This window comes from Theropithecus gelada, chromosome 9 (assembly GCF_003255815.1).
Source record: "Theropithecus gelada isolate Dixy chromosome 9, Tgel_1.0, whole genome shotgun sequence".
Lineage (NCBI taxonomy): Eukaryota > Metazoa > Chordata > Mammalia > Primates > Cercopithecidae > Theropithecus > Theropithecus gelada.
The window spans coordinates 27,958,695-27,979,358 of NC_037677.1; the positions used below are offsets into that span (position 1 = coordinate 27,958,695).

General features: G+C 38.7%; 1 protein-coding gene across 1 annotated transcript in view; it reads left to right on the top strand.

Moving 5' to 3' along the window:
- Positions 1 to 20,664, top strand: part of DNAJC1 (DnaJ heat shock protein family (Hsp40) member C1) — a 241,751-nt gene that overhangs the window by 116,551 nt on the left and 104,536 nt on the right. Inside the window, exon 8 of the mRNA XM_025397392.1 lies at positions 9,185 to 9,342. Within this exon, the coding sequence (XP_025253177.1) occupies positions 9,185 to 9,342 (158 nt within the window). The remainder of the gene's footprint in view (positions 1 to 9,184; positions 9,343 to 20,664) is intronic.

Sequence of the window (20,664 nt, forward strand, 5' to 3'; positions counted from 1 at the left end):
ATCATTATTACATGGCTGCTTTAATAGCTCAATCAAGTAATTATTTATTTATTTTTTTGAGATGGAGTCTCACTCTGTTGCCCAGGCTGGAATGCAATGGTACCGTCTTGGCTCACTGCAACCTCCCCCTCCTGGGTTCAGGCGATTCTCGTGCCTCAGCCTCCCAAGTAGCTGGGATTACAGGTGCACACCACCACGCCCGGCTAATTTTTGCATTTTTAGTAGAGACAGGATTTCACCTTGTGGGTCAGGCTGGTCTCGAACTCCTGACCTGAGATTATCTGCCCACCTCGGCCTCCCAAAGTGCTGGGATTACAGATGTGAGCCACCACGCCCAGCCAAGTGTCTCACGCGTCCATGTGAAGAGACCTCCAAACAGGCTTTGTGTGAGCAATATGGCTGTTTATTTCACCTGGGTGCAGGCAGGCTGAGTCCAAAAAAGGAGTCAGCAAAGGATGGTAGATTATCATTAGTTCTTACAGGTTTTGGGATAGGCGGTGGAGTTAGGAGCAATGTTTTGCGGGCAGGGGGTGGATCTCACAAAGTACATTCTCAAGGATGCGGAGAATTACAAAGAACCTTCTTAAAGGTGGGGGAGATTACAAAGTACATTGATCAGTTACGGTGGGGCAGAAACAAATTACAGTGGTGGAATGTCATCAGTTAAGGCTATTTTCACTTCTTTTGTGGATCTTCAGTTGCTTCAGGACAGCTGGATGTATACGTGCAGGTCACAAGGGCTGTGATGGCTTAGCTTGGACTCAGAGGCCTGGCACCAAGGAATTTAAATATCCCTTTTATCTTGTTGGCATCTGTTACCTTTTCTCATTCAAATTGAGGCATTCTTGATTCTTGGTGTAACAACTGATTTTTTATTTAAATTTGGACATTTAGGGGTATTATGAAACTTTGGACCTTATTTAAGTCTTCTGTTTTACCTGGTCTTCTTTGGCAATACTCTAGCCATGGAAGGGGTAGTGTTGCCTGTTACTGCTAGATAGAATTGAAGTCCAGGTTTCCTATGTGGTCTGTTTGACAGATGAGGAACGGAGTGTTTGTGGATTCTCAAGTGGGTATGGGTATTCCTGCTTGCCTCGACCTCCACTGATAACACGCTGTCTAGGAAGAGGAGCAGCAATACCTACTTACTGCAGCCCACTTGGCCTCCACTGACATTATGTGGGGATGGCTTTGCTACCATTGGGCAGTTGTGAAAGCCCTGATTCTTCACTAGGCTTCTGTTTTTGTTTTATTTTGTTTTGTTTGAGATGAAGTCTCATTGTTTCGTCCAGGCTGGAGTGCATTGGCGCAACCTCGGCTCACTGCAACCTCTGCCTCCCAGATTCAAGCTTTCTCCTGTCTCAGGCTCCCTGGTAGCTGGGATTACAGGCACACACCACCACACCCAGCTAATTTTCATGTTTTTAGTAGAAACAAGGTTTCACCATGTTGGCCAGGCTGGTCTTGAACTCCTGACCTCCAGTCATCCAGCCCCCTCAGCCTCCCAAAGTGCTGAGATTACAGGTGTGAGCCACCACACCAGCCCACTAGACTTCCTCTGTAACCACACTGTCTGGTAGAGGGAGAGACACCTATTACTTCTGGGTGGATATGGAGGTTCAGGAGTTCAAGACCAGCCTGGCCAACATGGTGATACCTATATAGTCTCTACTGACTTTATTAGCAGGAGGAGGATCCACCTTATCTTTTAGTCTTCTCTCTCACATCCCCCTGGTGGGGAGGTTGGGTGCCTCATTACAGGCTGGCAATGGCAGAAGCCTAGGTTTCCCATTAGTCTTTGCTGTCATGGTGAGTGGTGGGATGGGGGTGACACTACTTTCTGTCTTGTTTGCCTGAATTAGAGTGGTTATTGTCTAAAAGCTTTATGTTTTAGACAAAAGATAAATGCCTGTGCTGTCTCTTTTTTGGTCCTTTAACTAGAGAGAGCAGGCTGTTGTTTTTGTTTTACCCGTATATGTGTGTCTGTGCCTGTTAGTGTTTCTGGGTTGCTAGTTTCTGCAGCACCAAATCTGAGATATGTAAGAAACACAAGAAAAACTCATAGAACTGACCACTCTGGGTATTCTTGAGCCCTGCAGTACCTAGCTGGTCAGCCTTCTCTCTAACTTTCAAATTCTTCTTGTGTTTGTTGTATATATAATGGTTAATTTAAGATGAGTAAACAAATAACTTGTTTACTCTTTTATCTTTTTTATAATTCTTAGTGAGACGAGTGTGGAAAAGTTCTCCATTTTTTCTGAAATGGAAGTTTTATATTAATTTCTCATATGGTTGGGATCTGTGCCTCCACCCAAATCTCATGTCGAAATATAATCACCAGTATTGGAGGTGGGGCCTGGTGAGAGGTGATTGGATCATGGGGGCAATTTCTCATGAATGGTTTAGCAAATCCCCTTGGTGTTCTTCTTGAGACAATGAGTTCTCATAAGATCTGCTTGTTTAAAAGTGTGTGGCACCTCCTCCCTCTCTCTCTCTTTTGTTTCTGCCCCTGCCGTGTAAGACACCTGTTCTCCTTTTGCCTTCTGCCATGATTGAAAGCTTCCTGAACTGCCTCCCCAGAGGCAGAAGCAGTCACCCTTCCTGTACAACCTGCAGAGCTGTGAGCCACTTAAACCTCTGTTCTTTATAAGTTACCCAGTCTTAGTTATTTCTAGCATTGTGAGAATGAACTAATACACTTTGTAAAACGACTTTTTTAAAGCTTATTTATTTATGTAGTTTTTAAACTTTTAGGTTCAGGGGAACATGTGAACCTAAAAGTTTAAAAACTACATAAATAAATAAGCTTTTAGAAAAGCTTACAAAGGTACACTCATGTCACAGGAACTTGTTGTACGGATTAATCACCCACATATTAAGCCCAGTACCCAATAGTTATCATTTATACTCCTCTCCCTCCTCCCACCCTCCAACCTCAAGTAGACCTCAGTGTCTGTTGTTTCCTTCTTTGTGCTCATAAGTTTTCATCATTTAGCTCGCACTTTTAAGTGAAAACATATGGTATTTGGTTTTCTGTTCTTGCTTTAGTTTGCTAAGGATAACAGCCTCCAGCTCCATCCATGTTTCTGCAAAGGACATGATCTCATTCTTTTTTATGACTGCATAGTATTCCATGGTGTATATGTACCACATTTTATGGCTGCATAGTATCCCATGGAGCATATGTACCATATTTTCTTTATCAGATTGGTCATTGATGGGCATTCAGGTTGATTCCATGTCTTTGCTATTGTGAATAGTGCTGCAGTGAACATTTGTGTGCATGTGTCTTTATGGTAGAATGATTTACACTCCTCTGGGTATATATTCAGTAATGATATTGCTAGGTTAAATAGTAGTTCTGCTTTTAGCTCTTTGAGGAATCACCATACTGTCTTCCATAATGGTTGAACTAATTTTCACTCCCACCAGCAGTGTATAGGTGTTCCCTTTTCTCCACAACCTTGGCATCATCTGTTATTTTTTGGCCCTTTAGTAATAGTCATTCTGACTGGATTGAGATGGTATCTCATTGTGGTTTTGATTTTCATTTCTCTAATAATCAGTGATATGGAGCTTTTTTTATATGCTTGTTGGCTGCATGGATGTCTTCTTTTGAAAAGTGTCTGTTTATGTCATTTGTCCACTTTTTAATGGGGTTGTTTTTCTCTTGTAAATTTATTAAAGTTCCTTATAGATCCTGGATATTAGACCTTTTGTCACATGCAAAGTTTTCAAAAATTTTCTCCCATTCTGTAGGTTGTCTGTTTACTCTGTTGATAGTTTCTTTATGCTGTGCAGAAGCTCTTAAGTTTAAATCTCAATTGTCAATTTTTGCTTTTGTTTCAATTGCTTTTGGTGTCTTTGTCATGAAATCTTTGCCCATTCCTACATCCAGAATGCTATTGCCTATGTTGTCTTCCAGGGTTTTTATAGTTGGGTTTTATGGTTAAGTCTTTACTCCATCTTTAGTTTTTTGTATATGGTGTAAAGAAAAGATCCAGTTTCAATCTTCTGCATATGGCTAGCCAGTTATCCCAGCACCACTTACTGAATAGGGAGTCCTTTCCTTATTGCTTGTTTTTATCAGCTTTGTCAAAGGTCAGATGATTATAGGTGTGCAGCCTTATTTCTGGGTTCTCTGTTCTGTTCCGTTGGTTTATGTGCCTGTTTTTGTATCAGTACCATGCTGTTTTGGTTACTCTAGCCCTATAGTATAGTTAGAAGTCAGGTAGTGTGATGCCTCCAGTTTTGTTCTTTTTGCTTAGGATTACCTTGGCTATTCAGGCTCTTTTTCATTTTGTATGAATTTTAAAATAGTTTTATCTAGTTCCTTGAAGAATGTCATTGTTAATTTGATAGGAATAGCATTGAATCTGTAAATTACTTTCAGCAATATGGCCATTTAAATGATACTGATTCTTCCTATCCGTGAGCATGGGATGTTTTTCTACTTGTTTGTGTCTTCTCTGATTTCTTTATTTGAGTTTTGTAATTCTCGTCGTAGAGCTCTTTCACCTCCCTGGTTGGCTGTATTCCTAGGTATTTTGTTCTTTTTGTGGCAGTTGTGAATGGGATTGCCTTTCTGATTTGACTCTCGGCTTGGCTGTTGTTAGAGTATAGGAATGCTAGTGATTTTTGTACATTGATTTGTATCCTGAAACTTTGCTGAAGTTGTTTACCAGCTAAAGGAGCTTTGGGCCAAAACTATGGGGTTTTCTAGATATATAATCATGTCAACTGCAAACAGGGACAGTTTGGCTTTCTCTCTTTTTATTTGAATGCCCTTTATTTCTTTCTTTTGCCTAATTGCTTCAGCTAGGACTTTCAATACTGTGTTGAATAAACTGTGTTGAATAGAAGTGGTGAGAAAGGGCATCCTTGTCTTGTGCCGATTTTCAAAGGGAATACCTAGTTTGTTGAGAGTTTTTTTTTTTCTTTTTACATAAAGTGGTGTTGAATTTTATTGAAAGCTTTTTCTGTGTCTATTCAGGTAATCATGCAGTTTTTGTCTTTAGTTCTGTTTATGTGAAGAATCACATCTGTTAATTTGCGTATGTTGTACCAACCTTGCTACCTGGGGATGAAGAATACTTCATTGAGGTGGATTAGCTTTTTGATATGCTGCTGTATTCAGTTTTCCAAATATTTTGTAGTTTTTGCATCACTGTTAATCAAGGATATTAGCCTGAGGTTTTTTTGTTGTTGTGGCTTTGCCAGGTTTTGGTATCAGGATGATGCTGGCCTCATAGAATGAGTTTGGGAGGAGTCCTTCCTCCTCAGTTTTTTGGAATAGTTTCTATAGGAATGGTACCAGCTCTTCTTTGTACATCTGGTAGAATTCAGCTATGAATCCATCAGGTCCTGGCCTTTTTTTAGTTGGGAGCCTAATTTATTACTGATTCAATTTTGGAGCTCATTATTGGTATATTCGGGGAATCAATTTCTTTCTGGTTCAGTCTTGGGAGGGTGTGTGTGTCCAGGAATTTATCCATCTCTTTTAGGTTTTCTAGTTTGTGTGCATAGAGGTTTCTGTAGTAGTTTCTATTGGTTATCTTTATTTCTTTGGAGTCAGTGGTAATGATGAGTCCCTTCATCATTTCTAATTGTGTGTATTTGGATTTTCTCTCTATTAGCCTAGCTAGTAGCTTATCTATCTTGTTAATTAAAAAAAAAAAATCCATTTCTGGATTTGTTTATCTTTTGAATGGTTTTTCTTGTCTCTGTCTCCTTCATTTCAGCTCTGATTTTGGTTATGTTTTGTCTTCTGCTATCTTTGCAGTTGATTTGTTCTTACTTCTCTAATTCTTTCCGTTGTGATGTTAGATTGTTAATTTGAGATATTTCTGACTTTTTGATGTGGGCATTTAGTGCTATGAATTTCCCTCTTAACACTGCCTTAGCTGTGTCCCAGATATTCTGGTATGTTGTATCTTTGGTTTCATTAGTTTCAAGTAACTTCTTGATTTCTGCCTTTATTTCATGATTTATCTAAAAGTCATTCAGTAGTATGTCATTTAATTTCCATATAATTGCATTCTTTTGAGCAAGTTTCTTAGTCTTAACTTCTGTTTTTATTGCACTGTGGTTCAAGAGTGTGTTTAGTGTGGTTTTGGTTCTTTTGCATTTGCTGAGGACAGTTTAATGTTCAATTATGTGATCAATTTTAGAGTATGTGCCATGTGGCAAGGAGAAGAATGTATATTCTGTTGTTTTGGGGTAGAAAGTTCTGTAGAGATCTATCAGATCCATTTGGTTCACTGTTGATTTTGAGTCCTGAATATCTTTGTTAATTTTCTGCCTCAGTGATGTGTCTAATACTGTCAATGGAGGGTTGAAGTCTTCCACTATTAATGTGGGTGAGTCTTTGTCTCTTTTTAAGTCTCTAAGAACCTGCTTTAATCTTTAATTAGGATTGCAACCCCTGCTTTTTCCTGTTTTCCATTTGCTTGGTAGTTTTCCCTTCATTTCTTTATTTTGAGCCTAAGGGTATCATTACTTGTGAGATGGGTCTCTTGAAGGCAGCATACCATTGGGTCTTGTTTTTTTATCTGGCTTGTCACTCTCTGTGACTTTTAAGTGGGACATTTAGCACATTTACATTCAGGGTTAGTATTGATATGTGTGGATTTGATCCTGTCATTGTATTATTAGCTGGTTATTATGTTGACTTGTTTGTGTGGTTAATTTATAGTGACACTGGTTTGTGTATTTTTGTATTAGCTTGTAGCAGTCTTTCGTTTCTGTATTTAGTGCTCCTTTATAAATGCTTATTTAAAAAGACATCACTTGCAATTATAATGAAACACCCCAGAAATAAATACAAACAACTGAATTTATTTGCTTTTTTAAAAAATAACTGATTCTCTATATGTAGCCCAAATTAGTTCTGCTATTGCTCAACTTCAATGGTGATTTCATACCTTTCAGTGTAAAAGCATTATCAATAATTATTCAGTCATTTCTCCTAATAGCATTTACTGTGTTAATAGTTTCACCTCTCTATGAAGAAACAGTAAATAGTCATACACACACTCAAACACATACATACCCACATGCAGTTATATTTGAGTACTTTTGTTTCTGGGAGAATTGCTGGGGAAAAGGCTGTATATTTTAATTTTAATAGATATGTTTAGACTGCTTTCCAGAAAGGCTGTAATAGAATAATTCACCTTTCCTCCACCAATTTAAAAGTAGCCTTTTCCCTGCCAACAGCACATCTGAATTAGATTCTAAATTTGTTCCCATATGATTGGTATAAAATTATATCTTGGTATTACTTAATTTGTATTTCTTTAACCTTTAGAGTGTATGAGCCTGTTTTCTTATTTCTTGGCCATGTGGATTTGCTCAATTGTGGATTGCCCATTTATGACCTTTGCCTATATTTTTCTATTGGATTGCTTATCCCCTTGTCCATTTATAAAATCTCTTTACAGCAACCTTCTGTTTATACTCTGAATTGGATACATCCTTTTCAAATCTATTATTTGTCTCTTGATTTGTTTACTCTTTTATCTTTTTTGTAATAGCATCTGGGTTTTCATTCTTAATTAAGACGTCTCCTTCCTTTAAATAGTATATGTAGTTTTTAAGATTTCTTTTTGCAAAATTTTTATTGTTTTGGCTTTTAAAGTCAACTCTCTTATCTATCTGGAATTTATTTGTGTATACAGTGTAAGAGTATGTCCAATTTTCTTTTAAATGGATATTCAGTTGTGTAAGCATTACTAATTAAATTGTTTTCCCACTAAATTGAAATACAGACAATCCTAGACTTATAATGATTTGACTTACAATTTTTTGACTTTATGATAGTGCAAAAACAATACTGTACTTTGAATTTTGAATCTTTTACTGGACTGGCAATATGCGGTAGGATACTCCCTCATAATGTTGTGTAACAGCAGCAGACTGCAGTGTCCACTTAGCCATATGATCATGAGGGTTAAAACTGATCCCCTACGGTGTACTGTGTCACTATGTTATTTTGCCCAACTGTAAGGTAATGTAAATGTTCTGAGTACACTTAAGGTAGGCTAGACTGAGCCATGATGTTAGTTTTATTAAATGCATTTTCAAATTAAGGATGTTTTCAATATATGGTAAGTTTATCAGGATGTAATCCCATAATAAGTCAACAAGCATTGGTATTTACAGATTCTCTATTCTCTTGTAGGAATTCATCTATTCCTATGCCAGTATATATTGATTCTGTTACATTGGCAGTTTAGTACATGCATATACACACATACACACAGGGTGGTGAAAATACTCTTATAAGGCTGTTTGAGTTTGACTGTAGTAATTAAGAATAGAGTTGCTTCTCAGTATCAAGTCTCCAATTAAAATGGTGTGAGTGTGTGTGTGTGTGACAGAATCTCACTCTGTCACCCAGGCTGGAATGCAGTGGTGTGATCTCGGCTAACCCCACCCACCACCTCCTGGGCTCAAGTGATTCTCATGCCTCAGCTTCCCAAGTAGTTGGAATTACATGCATGTGCCACCACACCCAGCTAATTTTGCATTTTTAGTAGAAGAAGCGTTTTGCCATTTTGCCCAGGCTGGTCTCAAAATCCTGGCCTCCAGTGATGCATCTGCCTTGGCCTCCCAAAGTGCTGGGATTACAGTTGTGAGTTACTGCTCCCAGGCCCAAAATGGGATTTAATAAAGAGCCCAATGGATTGCCATCTGTTCATAACTACTGTTGCCAGATCATATTTCACCTTTGTAAAATATTGAAAAATAAATGTATACCATTTAGTGAGAGCCAGTTTTTTTTATAGATGAGAAAGTTGATGCTGTTCTAAATGTTAAGTTATTTGCCCAGTATTATTTAACTATTGCATGGTAAAGTTAGGATTACAACATTAAATTGAAGCTTTGTTTATTGTGCCAAAATGAAATATTTTGTGAAAAGTACTTTGAAAACAAAGGTGTTTGTATCAATGCAAATTGATATGATGGCTATCTCATGATCGTCTCCACAATAGTAGCAGCTCTGAGTTTTGTTTAGAAACAGTGCAATGGTTTATGTACAATAATACTTATAGCTAATTATTTATAACAGAACAATTATATTTTGATATTTTCTTTCAGGATATGGACTATGAATAAAATGTTAGAAATTAATTTTATTCTTTAAAAATCTCAATAATTGGTTCTTTTAAACATTTTTTAGAACAGAAGAAAGTTAAAAAACCCAAACCTGAATTTCCTGTATACACACCTTTAGAAAGTACATATATTCAGTCTTATGATCATGGAACTTCCATAGAAGAAATTGAGGAACAAATGGATGATTGGTTGGAAAACAGGAACCGAACACAGAAAAAACAGGTAAATAAACTTTATAAAACTTGTTTTGAGTAAAACATTTATAGAAAAGCACATAAAATATAGCGTTAAAATACAGGAGTAGCTCACAATATAGTGCTTTGTTTTATTGCACTTCACAAATACTGTTGTTTTGTTTTGTTTTTGAGATGGAGTCTCGCTCTGTCACCCAGGCTGGAGTGCAGTGGTGCGATCTCAGCTCACTGCAAGCTCCGCCTCCCGGGTTCATGCTATTCTCCTGCCTCAACCTCCCAAGTAGCTGGGGCTACAGGCGCCCGCCACCACGCCCAGCTAATTTTTTGTGTTTTTAGTAGAGATGAGGTTTCACTGTGTTAGCCAGGATGGTCTCGATCTCCTGACCTCATGATCTGCCCACCTTGGCCTCCCAAAGTGCTGGGATTACACGCGTGAGCCACTGTGCCCGGCGGGGGTTTTTTTTTTTTTTTTTTTTTTTAATAAATTGAGGGTTTGTGGCAGCTATGAGTTGAGCAAGTTTACAGGCACCATTTTTCCAAAAGTATCTCCTTCCTTTGTGTCTCTATATAACATTTTGGTAATTCTTGTGGTATTTCAAACTTTTCATTATTTTAACATCTGGTATGGTGATCTCTGATAAGCGACCTCTGACGTTTCTATTATAATTATTTGGGGTACCGTGAAGTGCACCCGTACAAGACAGCAGACTTAATTGGTAAATATTATGTATATTCTGCCTGCTCCACTAATCAATCATTCTCTAGTCTCTTTCTGTCTCCTCTGGTCTCCCTACTGCCTAAGACACAGCAGTATTGAAATTAGGTCAATTAATAACCCTACCGTGGCTTCCAGGTGTTCAAGTGAAAGGCAGAGTTGCATGTGTGTCACTTTACATAAAAATGGTTAAACTTGGTGAGGAAGGCATGGTTGAAAGCCAAGACAGGCCAAAAGCTAGGCCTCTTGCACCAAACAGTTAGCTAAGTTGCACATGCAAAGGGCACATTCTTGAAGGAAATTAAAAGTGCTATTCCAGTGAATACATCAAAGATAAGCAAGCAAAACAACCTTATTGCTGATATGGAGAAAGTTTGAGTGGTCTGGATAGAAGATCAAATCAGCCACAACATTCCCTTGAGCCAAAGCCTAATCCAGAGCAATGCCCTATCTCTCTTCATTCTACGAAGGCCAAGATAAGTGAGGAAGCTGCAGAAGAAAAGTTGGAAGCTAGCAGAGGTTAGTTCATTAGGCTTAAGGAAAGCAGCTGTCTCCATAACATAAAAGTACAGTGTGCAGCAGCAAGTGCTGATGGAGAAGCTGCAGCAAGATATCCAGAGGATCTAGCCAAGATCATTGATGAAGGTGGCTACACCAGCCAACAGATTTTTCAACGTAATGAAACAGCTTTCTACTGGAAAAAGATGCCATCTGGGACTTTCATGGCTAGAGAGGGGAAGAAGTTGATGCCTGGCTTCAAAGCTTCAAAAGACAGGCTGACTTTCTTGTTAGGGACTAATGCAACTGGTAACTTTAAGTTGAAGCCAGTGCTCATTTATCATTCTGAAAATCCTAGGGTACTTAAGAATTGTGCTAAATCCATTGTATCTGTGCTCTATACATGGAACAATAAAGCCTGGACGACAGCACATCTGTTTACAGCATGGTTTACTGAAGCCCGCTGTTGAGACCTATTGCTAAAAAAAAATATTTTTTTCAAAATATTACTGCTGATCGACAGTGTACCTAGTCACCCAAGAACACTAAGGGAGATATGCAAGGAGATGAGCATTATCTATATGCCCACTACCACAACAGCCATTCTGCATACTATGAATCAAGGAGCCCTTCCAATTTCAGTTTTATTATTTAAGACATATATTTGATAAGGCTATAGTTGCCATAGAGAGTGATTCCTCTGATGGATCTGGGCAAAGTAAATTGAAAACTTTCTGGGAAGGATTTACCATTCTAGATGCCATTATAAATCATGCAATTCATGATTGATGGGAGGAGGTCAAAATATCAACATTAACAGGAGATTAGAAGAAGTTTATTCTAATCCTTGTGGATGACTTTGACGGGTTCAAGATTTCGTTGGAGGAAATAACTGCAGATACAGTGTCAATAGCAAGACAGCTAGAATTAGAAGTGGAGCCTGAAGATGTGACTGAATTGCTGCAATCTCATGGTCAAACTTGAAGAGATAAGGAGTTGTTTCTTATGGGTGAACAAAAAAAGTGTTCTTGAGATGGAATCTCTTCCTGGTGAAGATTCTGTGAAAGTTGTTGAAATGACAACAAAGGATTGAGAATATTTTATAAGCTTCACTGATAAAGGAACTAGCAGGGTTGGAGAGGGTAAAGTGCTATCAAGCAGCATCACATGCCTCAGAGAAATCTTTTGTGAAAGGAAGAGTTAATGCATCAAACTTCATTATTGTCTTATTTTAGGAAATTGTCATAGACACCCCAACCTTTACCAGCCACCACCCCAGTGAGTCAGCAGCCACTAACATGGAGGCAAGACCCTCTACCAACAGAAAGATTATGATTTATTGAAAGACTCAGATGGTTGTTAATACTTTTTAACAATAAAATATTTTTTAAATTAAGTATGTACATTGTTTTTTGGACATAATGCTATCACACACTTAAACTAAGCTGTAATGTAAACATAGCTTTAAAAATTTTTTTAATTTTTTTTTTGAGACAGTCTCTCTCTGTCATCCAGGCTAGAGTGCAAGTGGCATGATCTTGGCTCACTGCAGCCTCTGCCTCCTGGGTTCAAGAGATTCTTATGTCTCAGCCTCCTGAGAAGCTGAGATTATAGGCAAGTGCAATCACGCCCTGCTGATTTTTGTAATTTCGGTAGAGATGAGGTTTCACCGTGTTGGCCAAGCTGGTCTCAAACTCCTGGCCTCAAGTGATCTGCCCACCTCGGCCTCCTAAAGTGCTGGGATTATAGGTGTGAACTACTGCGCCTGACTTGTAAACATAACATTTATAAGTACTGGGAAACCAAAAAATTTGTGTGGCTCATTTTTTTACAGTATTAACTTTATTGTGGTAGCCTGGACCTGAACTTGGAATATCTCTGAGGTATGCGTGTATAGAGATGCAGCTCAGTGAACTATCACAGGTGACGCAAGTTAACCATTGCGTAGATCAATGACTAGAATCCAGAAACCATGCTTTCTGCCACTCACTATTTCCTTTCTTCCACAAAGATGATGATGTTCCTGACTTCAGAGTAGTTTTCCCTGCTTGTTAGTTTATAAATAGCATCATTTCATATGTAGTCCTTTGTGTATGATTTCCTCTATTCAATGTATTTGTGAGATTTGTTCATCAGTATATTTGTGAGATTTATTAATAATTGCATATAGCAGTAATTTATTTTCATTGCTGTATAATACTTTATAAATATAGCACAATTTATTTTTGTTGGAGAAATGTAGTGTTTTTAGTTTGGGGCTATAATGAATAATTTCTCTGTGAACAGTCTTGTGCATGCCTTTTAGTACGTATATGTGTAAATTTCAATTTTTGGAGTTAGTTGCAGGGTCAAAGCTCAACTTCAGTAAATACAGTTGATCCTTGAAAAACATAGGCTTAAACTGCTTGGGTCCACTTATATATGGATTTTTTTCCAAAAAATATTTTGGAAAAGTTTTAGATGATTTTGGGTAATTTTTCAAATCTCAAACCACGTAGCCTAGAAATATTGAAAAAATTAAGAAAAAGTTAGGTATGTCATGCATAAAATATATATAGATACTAGTGTATTTTATCACTTATTACCATAAGATATATATAAATCTGTCATAAAAAGTTAAAACTTATCAAAATGTACACAAATACTTACCATACATGGCACCATTTGCAGATGAGGGTAATGTAGACAAATGTAAATATGCAGTACTAAATCATAACTGTGTAAAATAAACTGAAGCACACAGTGTACCTACTACTATAATAATTTAAAACACCTCCTGTTGCTGTTGCAGTAGGCTCACGTGTTGCAAGTATTGGCTTAAACCTCCCCATGATGCTAATCATCTCTGTGTGAGCAGTTTGTCTCTCCAGTAAATTGCATAGCATAGAAAATGTGATCTATCTTAGTTCTTTTGTGTTTTTTATCATGTTTAGTAAAATCCTGTAAACCTTGAATAACACCATCGGGCCTATGGAAAGTACCACTAGTGATGCTAGGACTGCTCTCGAGAACCAGAGAAAAGTCATGACATTACAAGAAAAAGTTGAATTGTTTTATAAGTACAGTAGAGTGAGGTCTGCACCTGCTGTTGGCTGCCATTTCAGACAGACAACAACATGAATTTAGGGTATTGATAAATACAGTACATTACTAAAAAGGTGTTTTCCTTAATATTTTGTGTTCTCCAGTTTATTGTAAGAATGAAGTACATAAGCATGCAAAATATGTGTTAATTTATTGTCTATATTATTATTAAAGGTTCCAGTCAACAGTAGGCTGTTAGTAGTTAAGTTTTTGGGGAGCCAAAAGTTATACTTAGATTTTCAACTGCCCAAGGGTTGGTGCCCCAGCCTCCATATTGTTCAAGGGTCAGCTGTGTTTTCCAAAAGTTTGTGTCAATTTATATTTTAGCAGCAGGATATGAGTATTCCAGTTACTCTATATTTTTGCCAATACTTGGTCAAGTCTTTCATATTTTAACCATTCTGGTAAGTATGTGGTGATACCTAATTTTGGTCTAATTGGCATATCCTTTAATGAATAAGACGGAACACCTTTTCTTATGGTTATTGGATACTGATATCTTACTCTGCGAAGTGCCTTTCCAAATCTTTCTTTAATTGTGTTGACTTTTTGCTTTTGAGACTGGATTATAAAGAGTTCTTTCTGTATTTCAGAAATAAGCGTTTTGCACATATTTTCTCCCATTCTGCTTGGTGTTTTTTTGCTCTTAGTGTTGTCATTTGATGACTAGAACTTACTCATTATGTTAATCAGTCTGCCTTTTCCTTATTTGGTGTTTTCTGTGTTCGTGTGTGTGTGTGTGTGTGTGTGTGTGTGTATATATGTGTGTGTGTGTGTGTGTGTATATATATATATATTTTTTTTTTTTTGGAGACAGGGTCTCACTGTGTCACCCAGGCTGAAGCACAGTGATGCAGTCATGGCTCACTGCAGCCTCAATTTCCCAGGCTCAAGTGATCCTCACACCTCAACCTCCTGAGTAGCTGGAACCACAAGCATACACCACCACACCCAGCTAATTTTTTAATGTTTTCTAGAGTTTGGGTCTCTCTGTGTTGCCAAGTCTGGTCCAACCCCCTGGGCTCAAGTTATCCTGCCTCAGCCTCCCAAAGTGTTAGGATTACAAGCATGAGCCGCCACGCCTGAATGAACAAATATTTTTCTATCTCACAACTATAAAGATTTTGAAGCTTTATTATTTGACTTAAACATTTCAATTAAACATCCTGGAATGTTTTGTTTGTTTGACATTAAGTAATGATCAAGATTAATGTTTTGTTCCAAAAGTTCTCCAAACCCATGGGCCTGCTACAAATTATTTTAAAAACTGCATCCTACAGCTCTACAAAGGTCACTTTAATCATAATCCAAGTGCCCTTAACTGTGTAGGTCTGTTTCCAGATGTTCTGCTTAGTTCCATTTATCTACTTGTTCATGCTTGTGCTACTACCACACAGTCTTAATCACTGTAGCTTCATGATAGGTATCCAGTACAGTAATTTTCCAATTTTGTTTTCCTTCTTCAAGATTACCATTTTACATTTTCACATAAATGTTTAATGTAGCTTGTTTTCCACAAATTATTCAGCTGAGATATGTAATTGGGATAACAATTATATATGTATCAGTTGTGGAGAAATTGACATTCAAGTTGTATTAACTCTAAAACCCATAAATAGATCCATTAGTTTAGATCTTTTGAAGTTTTTTCAGGCTGGGCACAGTGGCTCACGCCTGTAATCTTAGCACTCTGGGAGGCTGAGGCGGGCAGGTCACTTGGAGTTAAGAGTTCCAGACCAGCCTGGGCAACATGGTGAAACCCCATCTCCACCAAAAAATACAAAAATTAGCCAGGTGTGGTGACATGCACCTGTAATCCCAGCTACTCAGGAGCCTGAGGCAGGAGAATCTCTTGAACCCAGGAAGTGGAGATTGCAGTGAGCAGAGATCATGCTGCTGCACTCCAGTGTGGGCGACAGAGCAAGACTCTGTCTCAAAATAAATAAATAAATAAATAACATGTTTTCAATAATGCGTTGCAGCTTTTTGTACATATGGGATATTTTTTATTAGATTTATTTTGTGTTTTTAAATGATTATTGTAAGTGGCATTGTGTCTCAAATTTCACTTTCTAATTATATTTAGTATATAGAACTAAAACTGATTTTTGTCTAACAATCTTGTACCTAATAACCTTGCTAAATTTTATTTATTTATTTTTTTGAGACAGAGTCTCACTCTGTCACCCAGGCTGAAGTGCAGCGGCACGATCTCACCTCGCTGCAACCTCCGCCTCCCAAGTTCAAGTGATTCTTCTGCCTCAGCCCCTTGAGTAGCTGGGATTACAGGTGCCTGCCACTACACCCAGCTAATTTTTGTATTTGTAGTAGGGATGGGGTTTCGCCATGTTGGCCAGACTGGTCTGAACTTATGACCTCAAGTGATCCGCCTGCCTCAGCCTCCCAAAGTTTTGGGATTACAGGCGTGAGCCACAGCACCTGGCTTATTTTTTAATTCTAATGGTTTCTCTGTATATTATACATTTTTTCTTATTCGTATTGATTAGAATCTCCAATACAATATAGAAGTGGTGATAACAAGTATCCGTGTTTTATTCCCAATCTCAAAGAAAGCTTTCATCACTGAAAATCTTTATTTCATCATTGAAATTGTTTATTTAACTTGTGGCTGGTTGTGATGGCTCACACCTGTAATCCTAACACTTTGGGAGGCCGAGGTGGGAGGATTGTTTGAGGTCAGGACTTCAAAACCAGCCAGGTCAACCTAGCAAGACCCCATCTCTACAAAATAAATGAATTAGCCAGGCTTGGTGGTGTACAACTGTGGTCTCAGCAAGTTGGGAGGCTGGGGCACGAGGATTCGTTGAGTCCAGGAGTTTGAGGCTACAGTGAGCTCTGATCACACCACTGTACTCCATTGTCTCAAAAAAAAAAAAAAACTTTTATCGCTGGGCGTGGTGGCTCAAGCCTATAATCCCAGCACTTTGGGAAGCTGAGGTGGGTGGATCACCTGAGGTCAGGAGTTCAAAACCAGCCTGGCCAACATAGTGAAAGCCCGTCTCTACTACAAATACAAAAATTAGCCATCTGTGGTGGTACGTGCCTGTAATCCCAGCTACTCGGGAGGCTGAGGCAAAAGAATCACTTGAACCTGGGAGGCAGAGGTTGTAGTGAGCCAAGATCACACCACTGCACTTGAGCCTGGGTGACAGAGCAAGACTCCCTCACACACACAAAAAATAAAACAAAAACAAAACAAAAGCATTTTTATCTTGTTACTATTAAATATGATGTATGCTATAGGCTTTTTATAACATTCTTGTTGAAATGTACTTGACAGAACATAAAATTCGCCATTTGAAAATGCACAGACACTTAAGTGGTTTTTAGTTTATTTAGGTTGTGCAAGCATTACCACTCTCTGATGCTAGAACATTTTCATCGCATCAGAAAATAAAACCATATTATTAGCAGTTAGCAATTCTCTGATCTCCCCTCTTCTGGCAACCACTAACCAACTTTCTATCTCTGGATTTGTCTATTCTGGACACTTTATATAATTGGAATTATACAATATGTAGCCTTTTATGTTTTGCTCCTTTAATTTGGCATAATGTTCTCACGGCTTATTCCTATCATAGCGTATAACAATACTTTGTACCTCCTCTCTCTCTCTCTCTTTTTTTTTTTTTTTAACAGACAACGTCTTACTCTGTTTGCTTTGTTGCCCAGGCTGCCGGGTTGCAGTGGCATAATCACGATCATAGCTCACTGCAACTTAAATCTCCTGGATGCAAACAGTCCTCTTGCCTCAGCCTCTCAAGTAGCTAGGACCACACGTGTGTGCCACCAAGCCTGGCTAATTTATTTTTTTGTATGGATGGGGTCTCACTATGTTGCCCAGGCAGGGCTTGGACTCCTGGCCTCAAGTGATCCTCCCTCTTCAGCCTCCCAAATTGCTGGGATTGCAAGAGTGAGCTGCTGTGCCTGGCCTTCATTTTTTTTTGTGACTGAATAATAATGTGTGAATATGTCACATACTATTTATTTGTTACTCAGCTAATGGACATTTAATTAGATTCTGGGTCTTTTGGCTATGTTACAGCTGCTATGAACATTCTAATACAAGTCCATGTGAACATAGTTTTGTGGTTTCTCTAGGGATTACAATTAACATCTTAATTTAGAGCAGTCTACTTAGAATTAATGCAAACTTTAAAAAGTACAAAAACTTTGCCCCTGTTCCACTTCCCTTTATGCCTGTTCTTATTATTTATTATTGCCACAGATTAAATCTTTATATATTATGTTCTCATCAACCTAGATTTGTAGTTATTGCTTTATGCAGTTGTCTTTTGAATTAGATTTTTAAAAAGAAAAGGAATTACAAGCCAAAAATGTCTTTATAGTGTCTTTTCCGCTTACCTATATTTATACCTTTCTCGGCATTTATTTTTCCACAGGGAGTTGAGTTACTGTCCAGTGTTATTTTATTTCATCCCTAAGGACACCCTTCTGCATTTGTTGTAGGGCAGGAGTGCTAGCAGTGAACTCTCTCACTTTTTATTTTACTGAGGATATCTAGATTTATGCTTCATTTTGAAGCATAGTTTTTTTCCAGATATATTAATTCTTGGTAGAATTTTTTTTCACCACTTTTGATTACATAATGCTATTACCTGCTGGCCTTCATCGTTTCAGTTTAGAAATCAGCTGTTAATCTTATTGAAGATTCCTTGTAATCATGAGTTACTTCTTTGGGGCTTTCAGTATTGTCCTCTCTTTAGCTTTGATGGTTTGATTATGATGTTCCTTAATATGAGTCTGTAGCAGGAAGAGCTGCAGACAAGAACACCTCAGACACTGAGTTGTAGAAGGAAAGGGCTTTATTCAGCTGGGAGCATCGGCGGGCTCACGTCTCCAAAAACCGAACTACATGAGTGAGCAATTCCTGTCCCTTTTAAGGGCTTACAACTCTAAGGGGGTCTGCATGAGAGGGTCATGATCGATTGAGCAAGCAGAGGGTATGTGACTGGGGGCTGCATGCACTGGTAATTAGAAGAGAGCAGAATAGGACAGGGATTTTCACAGTGCTTTTCCATACAATGTCTGTAATCTATAGATAACATAACCGATTAGGTCAAGAATTGATCTTTAACTACCAGGCCCAGGGCACAGCGCCAGGCTGTCTGCCTGTGGATTTCATTTCTACCTTTTAGATTTTACTACTTCTTTCTTTGGAGGCAGAAACTGGGCATAAGACAATATGAAGGGTGATTTCCTCCCTTTGGTCCATTTGAATTTATCCTGATTGGAGTTCATTGAGCTTCAAATTTTGGAAAGTTTAGACCATTATTTCCTGAAATATTTCTTTATTTTTTATTTATTTTTATTTTTTTATTTTTTTTGAGACGGAGTCTCACTCTGTCGCCCAGGCTGGAGTGCAGTGGTGTGATCTCAGCTCACTGCAAGTTCCGCCTCCTGGGTTCACACCATTCTCCTGCCTCAGCCTCCCGAGTAGCTGGGACTGCAGGTGCCCGCCACCACACCCAACTGCTTTCTTTGTATTTTTAGTAGAGACGGAGTTTCACCGTGGTCTCGATCTCCTGACCTCGGGATCCACCTGCCTCGGCCTCCCAAAGTGCTGGGATTACAAGCGAGAGCCACTGCACCTAGCTGAAATATTTCTTACCCGCTCTCTCCTCTTTCTCCCACTACTCCCCACCACCTTCTGGCACTTCCATTGTTCATATATTGATATGTTTAATGATGTTTCTGAAGATTTATTCATTTTTCCTTTATTCCTTTTATTTTCTGTTTCAGATTATTTCAATGCACATATCCTCAAGTTTGCTGATTCTCTCATTTCCTGCTCATACCTGCTGTTGAGCCCCTCTAGAGAATTTTTTATCTCAGTTATTACACTTTTCAACTCCAGAATTTCTATTTTGCCTTTTAAAAAACTTAATCTGTTGCTATTCTGAATTTGGTATGCCATTGTTCCCATGCTTTCATTTAATTCTTTAGACATGGCTTCCTTTAGCTCATTGAACATATTTAAAATATATGATTGGCCTGACAGTGGCTCACGCCTGTAATCACAGCACTTTGGGAGGCCAGCGCAGGCAGATCACCTGAGGTCAGGAGTTTGAGACCAGCCTGGCTGACATAACCCTGTCTCTACTAAAAACACACAGAAAATTAGCCGAGCGTGGTGGTGGGCACCTGTAATCCCAGCTACTTGAGAGCTTGAGGCAGGAGAATAACTTGAACCCAGGAAGTGGAGGTTGCAGTGAGCTGAGGTCACACCACTGCACTCCACCCTGGGCAACAGAGTGAGACTCCGTCTCAAAAAAAAAAAAAAGATGATTTAACATTTTGTCTAGAAAGTTAATTGTCTGGTCTTCCTCAGGCACAGTTTCTATTTTTTTCCTTTATGTCTGCCATACTGTCTCATTTCTTTAGCCTGTAAGTTTTCGTTGTTGAAAATTGGACATTTTGGCTGGGCATGGTGACTCACATCTGTAATCCCAGCACTTTGGGAAGCTGAGGCAGGAGGATCACTTGAGGCCAGGAGCTTGAGACCAGCTTGTCCAACATGGTGAAATCCTATCTCTACTAAAAATACAAAATTAGCTGGGTGTGGTGGTGCACAGCTCCTCAGGAGGCTTAACCACAAGAAGCGTCTGAACCCGGGAGGCAGAGGTTGCGGTGAGAAGAGATCACGCCACTGCACTCCAGCCTGGGTGACAGGGTGAGACTCTGTCTCAAAAATAATAATAATAATAATAATGAAAATTGGACATTTTAAATGTTATAAATTAGCAATTATGGAAATCAGATATCTACTTTTTGAAGGACTTGTGGTGTTGGGCTTATTGTAGTTGTTTGGTTTTTTTTTTTTTTTTTTTTTTTTTTTTTTTTTTTTTTTTTTTTTTTTGAGACGGAGTCTCGCTGTGTCTCCCAGGCTGGAGTGCAGTGGCGTGATCTCGGCTCACTGCAAGCTCCGCCTCCCGGGTTCACGCCATTCTCCTGCCTCAGCCTCCCAAGTAGCTGAAACTACAGGCGCCCGCCACCACGCCCGGCTAGTTT